The sequence below is a fragment of the Kogia breviceps genome, chromosome 4, assembly GCF_026419965.1.
Source record: "Kogia breviceps isolate mKogBre1 chromosome 4, mKogBre1 haplotype 1, whole genome shotgun sequence".
NCBI lineage: Eukaryota > Metazoa > Chordata > Mammalia > Artiodactyla > Physeteridae > Kogia > Kogia breviceps.
In genome coordinates this window covers 47,573,558-47,588,709 of record NC_081313.1, presented here as the reverse complement: position 1 = coordinate 47,588,709, position 15,152 = coordinate 47,573,558, and the positions used below count along the sequence as shown (strand labels likewise).

General features: G+C 38.6%; 1 protein-coding gene across 1 annotated transcript in view; it reads right to left on the bottom strand.

Annotated features, from left to right (window-relative positions):
- NDUFAF2 (NADH:ubiquinone oxidoreductase complex assembly factor 2) overlaps positions 1–15,152 on the bottom strand; it is a 182,070-nt gene that overhangs the window by 30,474 nt on the left and 136,444 nt on the right. Inside the window, exon 3 of the mRNA XM_059060989.2 lies at positions 5,621–5,661. Within this exon, the coding sequence (XP_058916972.1) occupies positions 5,621–5,661 (41 nt within the window). The remainder of the gene's footprint in view (positions 1–5,620; positions 5,662–15,152) is intronic.

Genomic DNA, 15,152 nt, shown 5'->3' with positions numbered 1-15,152 from the left:
CGAGTTCCTTGAGCTATACAGTAGGTTCTCACTGGTTATCTATTTTATACATAGTATCAATAGTGTATACATGTCAATCCCAATCTCCCAATTCATCCCACCTCCCCTTTCCCCCCTTGGTGTCCATATGTTTGTTCTCTTAATTTTGATTAGGTTCGATTTACCAATGTTTTTCCTTTATAGATTGTGCTTTCTGTCTCCTGTCTACCCCGAAGTTGTGAAGATATTCCACTATGTCTTTTTGTAGAAGCATTATAGTTTTAGCTTTTATGTTTAGTCTATGATCCATCTTTAATTAATATTTGTGTATGATGGGAGGTAGGGATCAAGGTTCAGCTTTTTCCATATGGATATTAAGTTACTCTAGCACCACTTGTTATGAAGACTTTCCATTCCTAATTGTGTTCCTTTGGTGTTACTGCCAAAAACCAACTGGCTGTATACTATTTCTAAGCTCTCTATTCTTTTCCATTTATTTGTTTATATATCCTTATTCCAGTACCACACTGTCTTTTTTAAAAAATATATATTTTTTGATGTGTACCATTTTTTTTTTTTTTTTTTTTGTGGTACGCGGGCCTCTCACTGTTGTGGCCTCTCCCGTTGCGGAGCACAGGCTCCGGACGCGCAGGCCCAGCGGCCATGGCTCACGGGCTTAGTTACTCCACGGCATGTGGGATCTTCCCGGACCAGGGCACGAACCTGTGTCTCCTGCATCGGCAGGCGGACTCTCAACCACTGCGCCACCAGGGAAGCCCTGATGTGTACCATTTTTAAAGTCTTTATTGAATTTGTTACAATATTGCTTCTGTTTTATTTTATTTTATTTTACTTTTTGGTTTTTTGGTCCCGAGGCATGTGGGATCTTAGCTCCCTGACCGGGGATCGAACCTGCATGCACCCCCTGCATTGTAAGGCGAAGTCTTAAGCACTGGACTGCCAGAAGAGTCCCCACACTTTCTTAATTATTATAGTTTTAGAGTAAGTCTTAAAGCCAGGCAGCGTAAGTCCTTTAATTGTTGTCTCCTTTTTCATGATTGCTTTCAGTTATTCTAGGTCCTTTGCATTTCCATATATATTTTAGAATCAGCATATTGATTTCTACCAAAACAAGTCTAATGGGATTTTAACTGGATTTTTATTTGATTGAGTCTATAGATAGTGGTTCACAAAGTAAGGGCTCTGGCCCAGCAGCGTTACCATCACCAGGGAACTTGTTATGAATGCAAATATTCAGGCCTTACCTCAGACCTTGTGTATCAAAAACTCTGGGAATAAGGCCTTGCAATCTGTGATTTAACAAGCCCTCCCTGTAACTGGTGCATGACAAAACGTAAGAATTACTGCTGTGAGGGACTTCCCTGATGGTCCGGTGGTTAAGACTCCACACTTCCACTGCAGGGGGCACGGGTTCGATCCCTGGTTGGGGAACTAAGATCCCACAGGTTGCGTGGCCAGAAAAAAAAAAAAAAAAGAATTACTGCTGTGAATCAGTTTGGGAGAGCTAACATCTTAGCAATATTGAATATTCCAATCCATGAAGAGGTATTTCTCCCCATTAATTTAGGTCTTCTTTAATTTCTCTCACCCATGTTTTATAGTTTTAAGTCTACATGTATTGGGACTTCCCTGGTGGTGCAGTGGTTAAGAATCTGCCTGCCAATGGAAGGGACACAGGTTCAAGCCGTGGTCCGGGAAGATGCCATGGAGCAGCTAAGCTTGTGTGCCACAACTGCTCATGTGTCACAACTACTGAAGCCCGCACGCTTAGAGCCCATGCTCTGCAACAAGAGAAGCCACTGCAATGAGAAGCCCGCACACCACAACAAAGAGTAGCCCCTTTTCGCCACAACTAGAGAAAGCCCTCGTACAGCAATGAAGACCCAACACAGACATACATACATACACATAAATAAATAAATAAATTTATATATTTTTTAAGTCTACATGTTGCATATATTTGCTTAATTTATATCAGGGTATTTTATGCTTTCTGATGCTATTGTAAATGGTATTCTAATTGCTACTGGCTAATCCTCAGCCATAGTCTACAGGTGATATGGGCAGAAGTCTATTTGGGGGTGGGAGTTCACTAAGAGATTTGAAAAAAAGTAGAGAACTCAAATTACTGGTAGCATCTTGAAAACAAACCAGGGCTTCCCTGGTGGCGCAGTGGTTGAGAGTCCGCCTGCCGATGCAGGGGACACGGGTTCGTGCCCCGGTCTGGGAGGATCCCACGTGCCGCGGAGCGGCTGGGCCAGTGAGCCGTGGCCACTGAGCCTGCGCGTCCGGAGCCTGTGCTCCGCAATGGGAGGGGCCACAGCAGTGAGAGGCCCGCGTACCACAAAAAAAAAAAAAAAAAGAAAAGAAAAAGAAAACAAACTAGTTGCAACAGATATGCAAGAATAGGAGGTTGTTTCAAGTGAATTGATATAGGTATTAAGCATGAACAATTACAAAGATCACAAAAAGAAGGACAACCAGACATAATGCTCTCCTGTAGTCTTGCCAAACATTTTCTACATTCTTGACAACAAGATCAAACATCAATATCTAGCTTCTGGATCCAGCTGCCAATGTGGAAAAAAGACAGAGGAGCAGGGGAACATGTTGAATTACACAGAGAGCATAAGATCAGCAAAATCTAGACTGTGGCAAACTCTTTAAGTCAAATGGGCTGGGTTTTTCAACAGATAAATTTGTAAGGAAATGAAAGTGATGGAGGAAGAACATATAAACTGAAAGAGATTTAAAACAAATATGAGGGACTTCCCTGGTGGCACAGTGGTTAGGAGTCTGCCTGCCAGTGCAGGGGACATGGGTTCGAGCCCTGGTCCAGGAGGATCCCATATGCCGCAGAGCAACTAAGCCAGTGCGCCACAACTACTGAGCTTGTGCTCTAGAGCCCGCGTGCCACAAGTACTGAAGCCTGTGCTCCACAACAAGAGAGGCCACCACAGTGAGAAGCCCGTGCACTGCAACGAAGAGTAGCCCCACTCACATAACTAGAGAAAGCCTGTGCGCAGCAACGAGGACCCAATGCAGCCCAAAATAAATAAATTAAAAAACAAATTAAAAGAAAAAAGAAAAAAAAACCAAATATGAAGTTTTTACAAAATGGGCAAGTCTAAACTATAATGTACATTTGGCTGAGAAGATTATTTAAACATGTGAGTAAACAATTACTATAAAAGTCAGGTTCAGGGTTGCTTTTGTGGGGAGAAAGGAGGTTGTATTGAGATCGGGCACATGAGTAGCTGGCAAAGTTCTGTTTCCTGACTTGGGTGGAATTTGCCTTATAATAACCTATTAAACAATACATTTAATTCTTGTGGTCTTCTGTATACATGACTTATTTTTACAGTAAATAGGTTTTTCCTCCCTCTTAACATGATATATGTAAAATCTGGGATTGAAGAGTTGATAAGTTTTAGTGATAGAATGATGTTTGGGGATGACACGAACTAAGGTGTGGCTATGGAAGTGTTTGTTTATTGAAGTAGGGATACTGGTGTGGATGAAGTCAAAGAAGTAAATGGCTAAGACTTGGGAAGACTGACGGGAAAAAACAGCAAGTCTGATTCTAATCTCTGCCATCAGTGTGGGAGAGTGCCCTAGAGGTTAGCAAAGATAAAAATGATGAACAGGTCGAGAGAAATCTACTTGGATTGCAAAGGTACCACACTCTCTTGGGCTCACAAAATGGAATAATATTTTGGAACTGACTGGGGGAAGGTAGGAGCAATCGGTCCCCCTTCCTTTCTATGGGTTGTAGGAAAATGAGCACAATTCACCTCAAGGAAAAAAGAGACTCACTATCTTTTAGACACAGATAGATTTTACTTGAGGCTCCGTGGTAGAGAAAGTTCCTAGGACAATATTAAAGGTGAAGGGTAATTTGCTAATAAAGAAACGGAAATTCCTGAAACACAATGGAAAGGGTCCGGAGGGAGAGAAAAGGGTGTGTGCATTTGTGTGTGTGTGTGTGTGTGTGTGTGTGTGTGTGTGTGTCTGTTGGGAGGTATAGAAGAGCATGAAGAACAATGTGATTAACAGTACAAAGAGGCAACAGAGGGATCCTTTTTAGATATTCAAGAATGTGAGCACCATGGAGGGAATGACTTGGTCTCACTGTTCTGACTGGAGCTTGTCTGAGATACTGGGATTACCTAACATTTATAGGAGTAGTGCCTTAGGCCTGATTATTGCAGTTGCCTCCATCTAATCACTTTGCAAGTATCAATGTTTCCATGGAAGAAGGTTTTCAAAGTCTGGAGGATAGAAGAAACACCTTTTTCTCTGAGAACAGTAGCTCTTATTATGGCCCAGAGAAGGGGAATCAGAAGGGCTCCCTGATCCATCCTACCACTGGAAACCACAGGGGATACTTCTGAATATTGGAACACTGACTTTTTTTCGCTTTTATTCCAAGGTTCACTGATATTAGAAAAAAGGGTCTGAGAAGAGTAGGACAAAGTCAAGGTAGAAGCAACATACAAAGCTAGAAATAGGCTTAGAGATGTGCTCACTCAGACCCCAGGCAGACACACCTTGATGGGGTCAGTCCAGGAGGAATGGAACAAGTAAAGATAGGTATGCCAATTTATAGGTCATCATAAATTCTGCCCTGGAGTATTCCACCTCTTAAAAAGTGTGGCCTGAGTATTGGAGCCCATTTACATTGTCAGCAGGGTTGTAGTAGTGAGGGAATAGGGGAGGGAAAAGAGGAGTCCTCAGTAGCAGAAAAAAAGGAATAGGTAGTATATTAACGAATTTGAAAACTTCCCTTTTATGAAATACATCTATTTCTTACAAACTAACTTTAGAACATTTTATGCTATTGTTTTAAAATAAAAATTATGAAATAATCATGTTTTAAAAACACAAATACCACAGCATTGCTATGCTTTTTATTCTGCATCCCACCCAAACTATGTTTCTAAAGTTTTTTTTTTTTTTGGCTGCTCCACATGGTTTGCAGGATCTTGCAGGATCTTAGTTTCCCAACTAGGGATTGAACCTGGCCAGTGCGGAGTTCTAACCACTGGACTGCCAGGGAATTCCCTATGTTTTTAAGTTTTAAATAAAAATTCAATTCAACTATTAGTTACCGAGTGTTACATATTACATGCTAATTGTAGTAAGTTTCTTCAGATATTAGATGGTGTTAAATTTATATAAAATTATAAAATTTTATGTTTTATATAAAATTAAGAGCAAAATAAGCAGAGCATGATTTGGAGAGGACCAAGATATTTAGTGTTTCTCAAACTTTTCCACCAAAGCGTCTGTATCAGAACAGAGAACTCCCAGGGGACAGGGAAATGACCTGATGCAAGCTGCTATAAGTCCAAACATTCTCTGAAGTGTTTTTATTTTGTTTTAAATTTTTATTATTTCATTTAAAATTTTATATGGATTTTGTTACATCCCATAATTTGTGCATTTATTTTATTATAAAAATGTTTGAAATTATTTTCTATGGGGTAAAATTAATGCTTTGGAGAGGTGACATCACATATATTTTAGAGGCTTCATGTATCCCTGAGAGTACAGACTCCCAATTGAGAAACACAGCACTGTAAACACATATTTGAATATTTTCCTTGTGTATTCTTACCTCCATAGTAGGTAGAGTCTTTCTTGTTTTCCTGATCCAAGCTAGAAAGAAAAATAATATTTAAATGTAAGTTTTCTATAATTTGCACATTTTATTCATTCATGCATGAAACAAATACGTATTAAGCACCTGTTATATATTGTTTTAGGCACATGAGTTCCCTCCTTTTGCATATATACTAGTAAAGGGGGCGCAGAAAAGAAACATATTAGGTAATAATTTGTGTCATAAAAAATACTTAAGTGTGGGGAGGATATAGAGGGGATAGTTTCATAACTAAAATCATACCCCATAATCATCTGAATTCAATTTAGGGTATATATGGCATATAGGCCAAATCATAATACAGTAAACTTCAAGGCAATATTAAAGTTATATTATCCTGGAAATGTGAACCAATTATGGCTCCATATGTAAAAGAATGGATGTAGAAAAGTTTTCATTTACAGAGATTTCTCTTCTAGCCTGTTCTAGCAAGCACTCTATCTCGTATGGTTGGTATCTTAGCTCCAACATTTGGGAGATGAGAGGCAGAGTAGAAAGAGCCCGTATATGTGAAGTGCCTACGGGACACTGGGCACTGTGCTAGGTACTTTAGCAATAGGAAGGGAGTGGGGCAACTGCCTCTAGAGAAGTGTATCAGAATCACATGAAGACATGTTATAGTACTTAGCAGAGCAGAGGCAGATTTTGGGGGTTCAAATCCCAACTTAAGTACTTACTAGCTGTGTTACCTGAGGCAAGTTATTTAATTTTCTAAGTATCAGATTTCCCATCTGTAAAATTATAATACTAGTACCTAGATTTTAGTATCTATACTGTGAAAAGTATATGAAATAGTATATATAAATTCTTAGCTCAGAGTCTGGCATAGAGGAAACATGCAAATCTAAGTTATCACTATCACTATTATTCAGTAAACCTGTATTTTTTATAACAGGCTCAAAAAAGCAAAGATCAACAAAACCTGCTTGGCCTATGAGGATATATAGGAAACTGTGAGAAAACACACTATAAGGAATATAGTCTTTGAAAAGTAGAAACTACTATTTTATCACTTTAGTTAATTCAATCTTTGTTACAAAATCATGAATATGCTTATTTTATAAATTCAATGACATTCCCAAATTTATACATTAAGTAGTAATGGTGGAATTTGAATCCAGATCTGACCCTGTCTCTGGATCCAAAAACCATCCATGCTCTACTAAGCAGTTTCTCAAAGTTTATAAGCAACAAGCAAAGAACACTAAACTAGGTAGAGGAACAAGTCACAACACTTGACTACATGTCAAAAAATAAGATTCACCCCATTTTACAGATTGGGAAACTGAAGATTAAGCAATTTGCCGAAACTCACATATTTAGCAAGTAACAGTCTGAGAATCAAATGCTGGTTGAACCGGCTCTAAAATCTGAGCTCTGTCCATTCACCAGCCACCTTCTCTTCTGACAGGCTAGTAGCTCTGCTAGCCTGCCTTCTGTCATCCAAGTAATAGCAGCGGGGGGCTTCCCTGGTGGCGCAGTGGTTGAGAATCTGCCTGCCGATGCAGGGGTCACAGGTTCGTGCTCCGGTCCGGGAAGATCCCACATGCCGCGGAGCGGCTAGGCCCGTGAGCCACGGCCGCTGAGCCTGCCTGTCCGGAGCCTGTGCTCTGCAACGGGAGAGGCCACGACAGCGAGAGGCCCGCGTACTACACACACACACACAAAACCCAAAACAAAACAAGTAATAGCAGCGGGACCTGTCCTCATGACAAGCCCAGTAATGAATGACTGGAGGTATAAAGAGCAACATTCAACTGTGGGCCTGTGATGAGTTATTTCTCCCTACTTTGTTCTCTCTTGCACTGACCCCATACGTATATTTTCAATACAGACCCGGTGTTTTGCCTTCTCTATTTCTGTTTCTGAACTTCTATCTCTGGTATTCTTTTCTGCATCCTCTTCTTATTAGCTTCCAGCTCTATTTGGTCCATTTCTAGCCACAACTTGCACAAACTTTATATTTCTTTTTAGTCTGGAAGGTTGTCAAAGGCAGGATGCATCCACGGGAGATTTATTTTTCTACCACTTAAATGCCTCGAAAGAGTAGGTACTTAAATACAGTTGTTGAATGAATACTTCCACTGTAAAATACTTCCACTATAAAAATATTCATTGTAATGGGCTTTTGACCTGTGTTAGAAAACCCAGCTTAGCAACAGGAAGATTCCTCTGTACGATCAAGGAAATAAGTGGTTTATGGAAGTTTTCAACTGCCTCTTTATGGTCAAAATAAGGGGTACTTGTCTATGTTTATGGGCATTTTTTTTTACCCAGGAAAGAGACTTCTTTTAAAATTTATTTATTTATTTATTTATGGCTGTGTTGGGTCTTCTTTTCTGTGCGAGGGCTTTCTCTAGTTGTGGCAAGCGGGGCCACTCTTCATTGCGATGCGTGGGCCTCTCACTATCACGTCCTCTCTTGTTGCGGGGCACAGGCTCCAGGTGCGCGGGCTCAGTAATTGTGGCTCACGGGCCCAGTTGTTCCATGGCATGTGGGATCTTCCCTGACCAGGGCTCGAACCCGTGTCCCCTGAATTGGCAGGCAGATTCTCAACCACTGCGCCACCAGGGAAGCCCCCAGAGACTTCTTGTAAAATAATTCACCATGAGTCATATACCTCTAAAAGGTTTTAAGCAATAAATCTTCAGTTCTAATTTGGATTAGAAAGTTAATTCAGAAAAATCAATTGCTATGGCAGGCGTTGTCAAACTATAGCCTGCAAGCAAAATTTGGCCCATGGCTTGTTTTTTGTTTTAATGGCTGAAAAAAAATAACCAACAAAGAACAATATTTCATGATACATGAAAATTAAACAGAATTCAAATTTCAGCCTCTGTAAATAATGTTTTATTGGAACACAGTCACACTTATTTATTTACATATTATCTATTATAATATGGGCTACAATGGCAGAGTTGAACAGCTGTAACAAAGACCATATGGCCCACAAAGCCTAAAATATTTGCCATCTGGCCCTTTAAGTAAAAAGTTTGCCAACCTCTGTGCTAGGGCTACCGTTAAGTATAATCTTTTTAGCAACAACTATATATCTTGATTCAAAAACACTTTCATGAGCTTCCCTGGTGGTGCAGTGGTTAAGAATCCACCTGCCAATACAGGGGATATGGGTTTGAGCTCTGGTCCAGGAAGATCCCACATGCCACAGAGCAACTAAACCCGGGTGCCACAACTCCTCAGCCTGCACTCTAGAGCCCGTGAGCCACAACTACAGAGCCCGTGTGCCACAACTACTGAAGCTTGTGCGCCAAGAGCCTGTGCTCCACAACAAGAGAAACCACCGCGATGAGAAGCCCACGCACCGCAACAAAGAGTAGCCCCAGTCTTTTCAATAAGTGGTGCTGGGAAAACTGGACAGCTATATGTAAAAGAATGAAATTAGAACACTCCCTAACACCATACACAAAAGTAAACTCAAAATGGATTAAAGACCTAAATGTAAGACCAGACACTATCAAACTCTTAGAGGAAAACATAGGCAGAACACTCTATGACATAAATCACAGCAAGATCCTTTTTGACCCACCTCCTAGAGAAATGGAAATAAAAACAAAAATAAACAAATGGGACCTAATGAAACTTCAAAGGTTTTGCACAGCAAAGGAAACCATAAACAAGACGAAAAGACAACCCTCAGAATGGGAGAAAATATTTGCAAAGGAAGCAACTGACAAAGCGTTAATCTCCAAAATTTCCAAGCAGCTCATGCAGCTCAATATCAAAAACAAAAACAACCCAATCCAAACATGGGCAGAAGACCTAAACAGACATTTCTCCAAAGAAGATATACAGATTGCCAACAAACACATGAAAGAATGCTCAACATCACTAATCATTAGAGAAATGCAAATCAAAACTATAATGAGATATCATCTCATGCTGGTCAGAATGGCCATCATCAAAAAAATCTACAGGGGCTTCCCTGGTGGCGCAGTGGTTTAGAATCTGCCTGCCGATGCAGGGGACACGGGTTCGTGCCCCAGTCTGGGAAGATCCCACATGCCGCAGAGTGGCTGGGTCTGTGAGCCATGGCCGCTGAGCCTGTGAGTCTGGAGCCTGTGCTCCGCAACAGGAGAGGCCACAACAGTGAGAGGCCCGCGTACCACACACACACACACACAAAATTTACAAACAATAAATGCTGGAGAGGGTGTGGAGAAAAGGGAACACTCTTGCACAGTTGGTGGGAATGTAAATTGATACAGCCACCATGGAGAACAGTATGGAAGTTCCTTAAAAAACTAAAAATAGAACTACCATATGAGCCAGCAATCCCACTACTGGGCACATACCCTTAGAAAACCATAATTCAAAAAGAGTCATGTACCAACCACAATGTTCATTGCAGTTCTATTTACAATAGCCAGGACATGGAAGCAACCTAAGTGTCCATCGACACATGAATGGATAAAGAAGATGTGACACATATATACAATGGAATATTACTCAGCCATAAAAAGAAACGAAATTGAGTTATTTGTAGTGAGGTGGATGGATCTAGAGTCTGTCATACAGAGTGAAGTAAGTCAGAAAGAGAAAAACAAATACTGTATGCTAACACATATATATGGAATCTAAAAAACAAACAAAAGATGGTCATGAAGAACCTAGGGGCAAGACGGGAATAAAGACACAGATCTACTAGAGAATGGACTTGAGGATATGGGGAGGGGGAAGGGTAAGTGAGAGAGTGGCATGGACATATATACACTACCAAATGTAAAATAGATAGCTAGCGGGAAGCAGCCACATAGCACAGGGAGATAAGCTCGGTGCTTTGTGACCACCTAGAGAGGTGGGATAGGGAGGGTGGGAAGGAGACGCAAGAGGGAGGGGATATGGGGATATATGTATATGTATAACTGATTCACCTTGTCATAAAGTAGAAACTAACACACCATTGTAAAGCAATTATACTCCAATAAAGATGTTAAAAAAAAAAGAGTAGCCTCCACTCGACACAATTAGAAAAAGCCTGCACGCAGCAACGAAGACCCAAGGCAGCCATAAATAAATAAATAAATTTATTTAAAAAAGCAAAACACTTCCATATTATCTAAAATAAAAATCATTATTAACTATTACACTTTTTTCACTTTGCTGTACACCTGAAACTAATACAATATTATAAATCAACTATATTCCAATAAAAATTAAAAAGCAAACCAAAAAAAACCCCCCAAAAACCGATTACACTTTTTACCTGATTACCATGTATTCTAGACTCTATGAACACTACCACTGGCATCAGACAATGTTAAAAAATATAATGGCACAATGCACACTTACTATCACCATGAGAAAAACAATTTGCCTTACTGATGAGTCTATAAAACAGCATTTTCAGTTTTTTTTTAAGATTCAGAAAAGAAAAATACTTTGGTAGAATCCAAATAATTTTTTCAAATTCCACAGTGGATGAATAGGTTGAAGAAACTCTGATATGTGTTTTCTAAACCCTACTGGTTTTGTATAAGTTTATAAAATTCATTCATAGATACAAGAAAGTAATATAATTCAGATAATGTATTAAGTACTACCTAGACTATTCACTCTCATGAGACACTATTCTCTAAGGAAAGATATAAGGGCTTCCTTTAGCTTTGTTTTAAATGGCTCAAGGAAGAAGATTTTTGTTTAGACAGATAAATGCAATTTCTGAAATAAATAATTCTACAATATAATTTACAATATTTATAATTCTACAATAACCAGATACTTGAAATGTCTTCTTGAGATGATGGTTGATGCCTGTTCACTGTTATGTATCCAAAAAAGGTTACATCTAGAAATTTTCAATGTGATCACTCATTTATATAATCATCCCTAGTTTCCCAGTCACTACATATAACAAAGGAAATGTCCTGCTGATGGCTGGCAAAGGTTAGGAGGAGGAAGGAACAGAAATAAGCGCTAATATCAAATCATTACATTTATTTTTTTTTTAAACCTCAGAACAATCTGGAACTGAACCTCTATTCAATTACGAATTATATAATGATTTTGCATTTGCTAATTATATTTGTATGGTGGATTCTGTATCAGTCTTCATTATAATGTAACCATTGTTTGAATAGAATTTAGGAAGATAACTGGACAGTTTATGCCTTAAGATCCTAGCATTCTTTCATCAATATTCATTTGCATTCTCATCAGTGGGCATGAGATTTTCACTGAACTTTAATACACTTATTGGAATATAACACAGTATAATGAGCGTAAAAGTGAACATGCAAGTTAAATACTTCATGAACCATACATTCTTCAAAATTCTATAAGAACTGAAAATGGCTAATACATTTTTAGTAGTACCAACAGGGGTTAAGGTAAATGAGAAATTTATCACCAGATTCAGTAGGTGACCATTCAGAGCTGAAATTATAGATAGGTTATCAACAGTTTTCATCCAAAGGATACATTAGAAATATGTGTTTACACTACTAAAGGAAAATACGACATTTTAATAAAGCTTCATCTTTCTAAAAACGATCTTTGCCAGTTCTGAGTGTTGACACATCATAAAGAATATTAAAAAAATCCACATGTTTTCACCACAAGAATTTTTCCACATTTCACCACAAGAATTTGTTGAAAATTCTTCAAATGATATATTATGAAATGAGTTATTTTCTGATTATCGACTCTAAACAGTTTCTTAAGGATATTATTAGATTTACTTGGCACAATTAAGTTATAAATTTTGTGATGCTCATGGCTGGCTATTACTGCTCTTTTTTCTTAATCAACTTTATTGAAGTATAATTTATATACAACACAGTGAAACCATTTTAAGTGTGCAATTCCATGAGTTCTGACAAATGTATACAACCTTGTAACCAGCACCACTATCAGTGTATAGAACATTTCCATCATCTCCAAAAGTTCCCTAGTGTCTGACTACATGCAGACACCCATCTTAATTCACCCACAGCCCCCAGTGAGTGCTATATCAATACTCTTTGTCACTATTGATTAGTTTTGCCTTATCTACAATTTCACATAAATGGAATGTTATAGTATGTACTATTTTGCATTAGCTTATTTTACTCAATATAAAATAATCTTAATCCCTGTTACTGTGTATAGAAAACAGACTCTGAAGGCAACCTCCAAAACCCCCACCACTTGGTGTTCATGCCTCTGTATTATCTCTTCTCCTTGAGTGAGGACAGGACCTGTGACTTACTTCTAACTATGAAAATATGGCAAAGGTCATGGAATGTATGTGATTACATGATGATGTTACATAAGATTACAGCATGCTTCTTTTTGGAATCTCTCTTTCTCTCCCTGGCTGTACGGAAAAAGAAGGCCATGTTGGGGAATCTTATGTGGCAAGAAACTGCTGGTGACCTCAAGGAGGTAATGGAGGTCTCTGGCCACATCAAGCAAAAAAACTGAAGCTCACAGCTCTACAACTGCAAGGAACTGAATGCTGCCAACAACCACACGTGTGGGAAAGTGGATCCTTCTGCACTCAAGCCTCCAGATGAGAATGTGAGACAGGTTGGGACCTGGGACCCTTTGTTGCAGTGCTTGCACCTGGACAAATGTCTCCTCCAGCAACAAAATACAAAGAAACTATAAGGGATTAAAAATAACTGCTTGCACAGTTGGGGAAAATTATGAACAATAAGATACAAAAAGACCATAAACCCAACTGCCACTTCTGGAGAGCCTGGAGCAAAAGCAGAGTACTGCACATGAACCCTGCACACAACACCACGAAGGGCGTGGGCAGACCACCTTAGCCACCCCTCTGGCCCGAGCCCTGGACACACCCCTACCCTCATCCCATATAAGGAACCAGCTGCCCGCCCCACTTGAGGAGTAAGCAAGGGAACCTGTTACTTGTTTTTGCTCCCTCGTGCTACAGCAATAGTCCCAATAAAACCTTGCTTGAATTTCTTGTCTGGTCGCTTACCAATTTCTAGTGATTAAGGAATCCAAGAACCCTGGTCAGTAACAAATGCAGCCCTGGCTGACGCCTTGATTGCAGATTTGTGAGACCCTAAGTAGAGAACCCAGATAGGCTATGCCTGGACTCCTGACCACAGAAACTGGGAGATGATAAATGTGTGCCATTTTAAGCTGCTAAATTTGTGGTAATATTGATATGGAGTAATAAAAAAACAAACACAACAAGCATAGCAGCAGATTATTCTTTTTACTGCTGTGTAGTATTCCACTGTATGGAAAAATGACAATGTGCTTATCCACTCACTACTTGGGCAGTTTTCAGTTTGGGGCTGTTATAAATAAAGGTGCTATGAAAAAATTGGGTACAAGTATTTGGGTAGACTTATTTATGTCTCTGGGTAAACACCTAGCAGAATTTCCAGGTTGTAGAGTAAGTGGACAGTTAAATTTATAAAGAGCTGATAAACTGTTTTCCAAAGTACTTGTACCATTTTACATTCCCGCCAGAAATTTATGAAAGTTTCATATGCTTTATATCCTCATTAACACTTCATATTGTCAATTGTTCAAATTCTAACCAGTCTAGTGGTATGTAGTGTTATTTCACGATGGTTTTAATTCACATTCCTTGATGACTACTGATATTATGTATCTTCTTTGGTGAAGTGATTTTCAAATCTTTTGCCTACTTTTAAAAATTCTGATGTTTGTCTTATTACTGAGTCATGACAGCTCTTCACACGTTCTGACAAGTTCTATGACACATATGTATTGCAAATTTTCTCCCTGTCTTGTCTTTTCATTTGTTCAAAGGTTTTTGTTAAAGAATAGAATTTTTAAGATTTTGGTGAAGTCCAATTCTTCTTTTTCTTTTATATTCTTATGTGTGTATCCTATCTAATTCTTTGACTATCCCATGATTGAAAGATTTTGTCCAATATTTTCTTCTAAATGTTTTAACTTTTACATTTAGGTCTGTGATCATTTTCAACTGAAGTTTTTAGAGATGAAGTGAGGTAAAGATCAAAGATTATTTTTTTTCATATGGATATCCTGCACTAGCTGTTGAAAAGAATTTCCTTTTGCCATTGAAAAATCAATTGACCATATAAGTGTAGAAATAATTCTGGACTCTCAGTGTGGTTCTCATTAATTTTATATCTATCCTCATAACAGGATTAAACTGTCTTGATAAATATAGCTTTTTAAAGTTAAATCTTCCAATCTTGGTCTTTTCAAAAATGTTGTAGGTATTCAAGGTCCTGTGCATTTTAATATAAAATTTAGAATCAGTATATCAGTTTTGATTGGGAATGCACTAAATCTACAGATCAATTTGAGGTGAAACAGTATCTTTTAAATATTGACTTTTCTGATCCATAGAAGTTATAAATCTCTCCAATTATTTAGATCTTGTTTAATTTCTCTTGGCAATACTTTATATTTTTCAATGTATAGGTCTTAGAGACATATTTCTGTAAATTTATCCCTAAAGACTTCATGTTTTTAATGGCATTTAAAATGATATAACTGAAAATTTTATTTA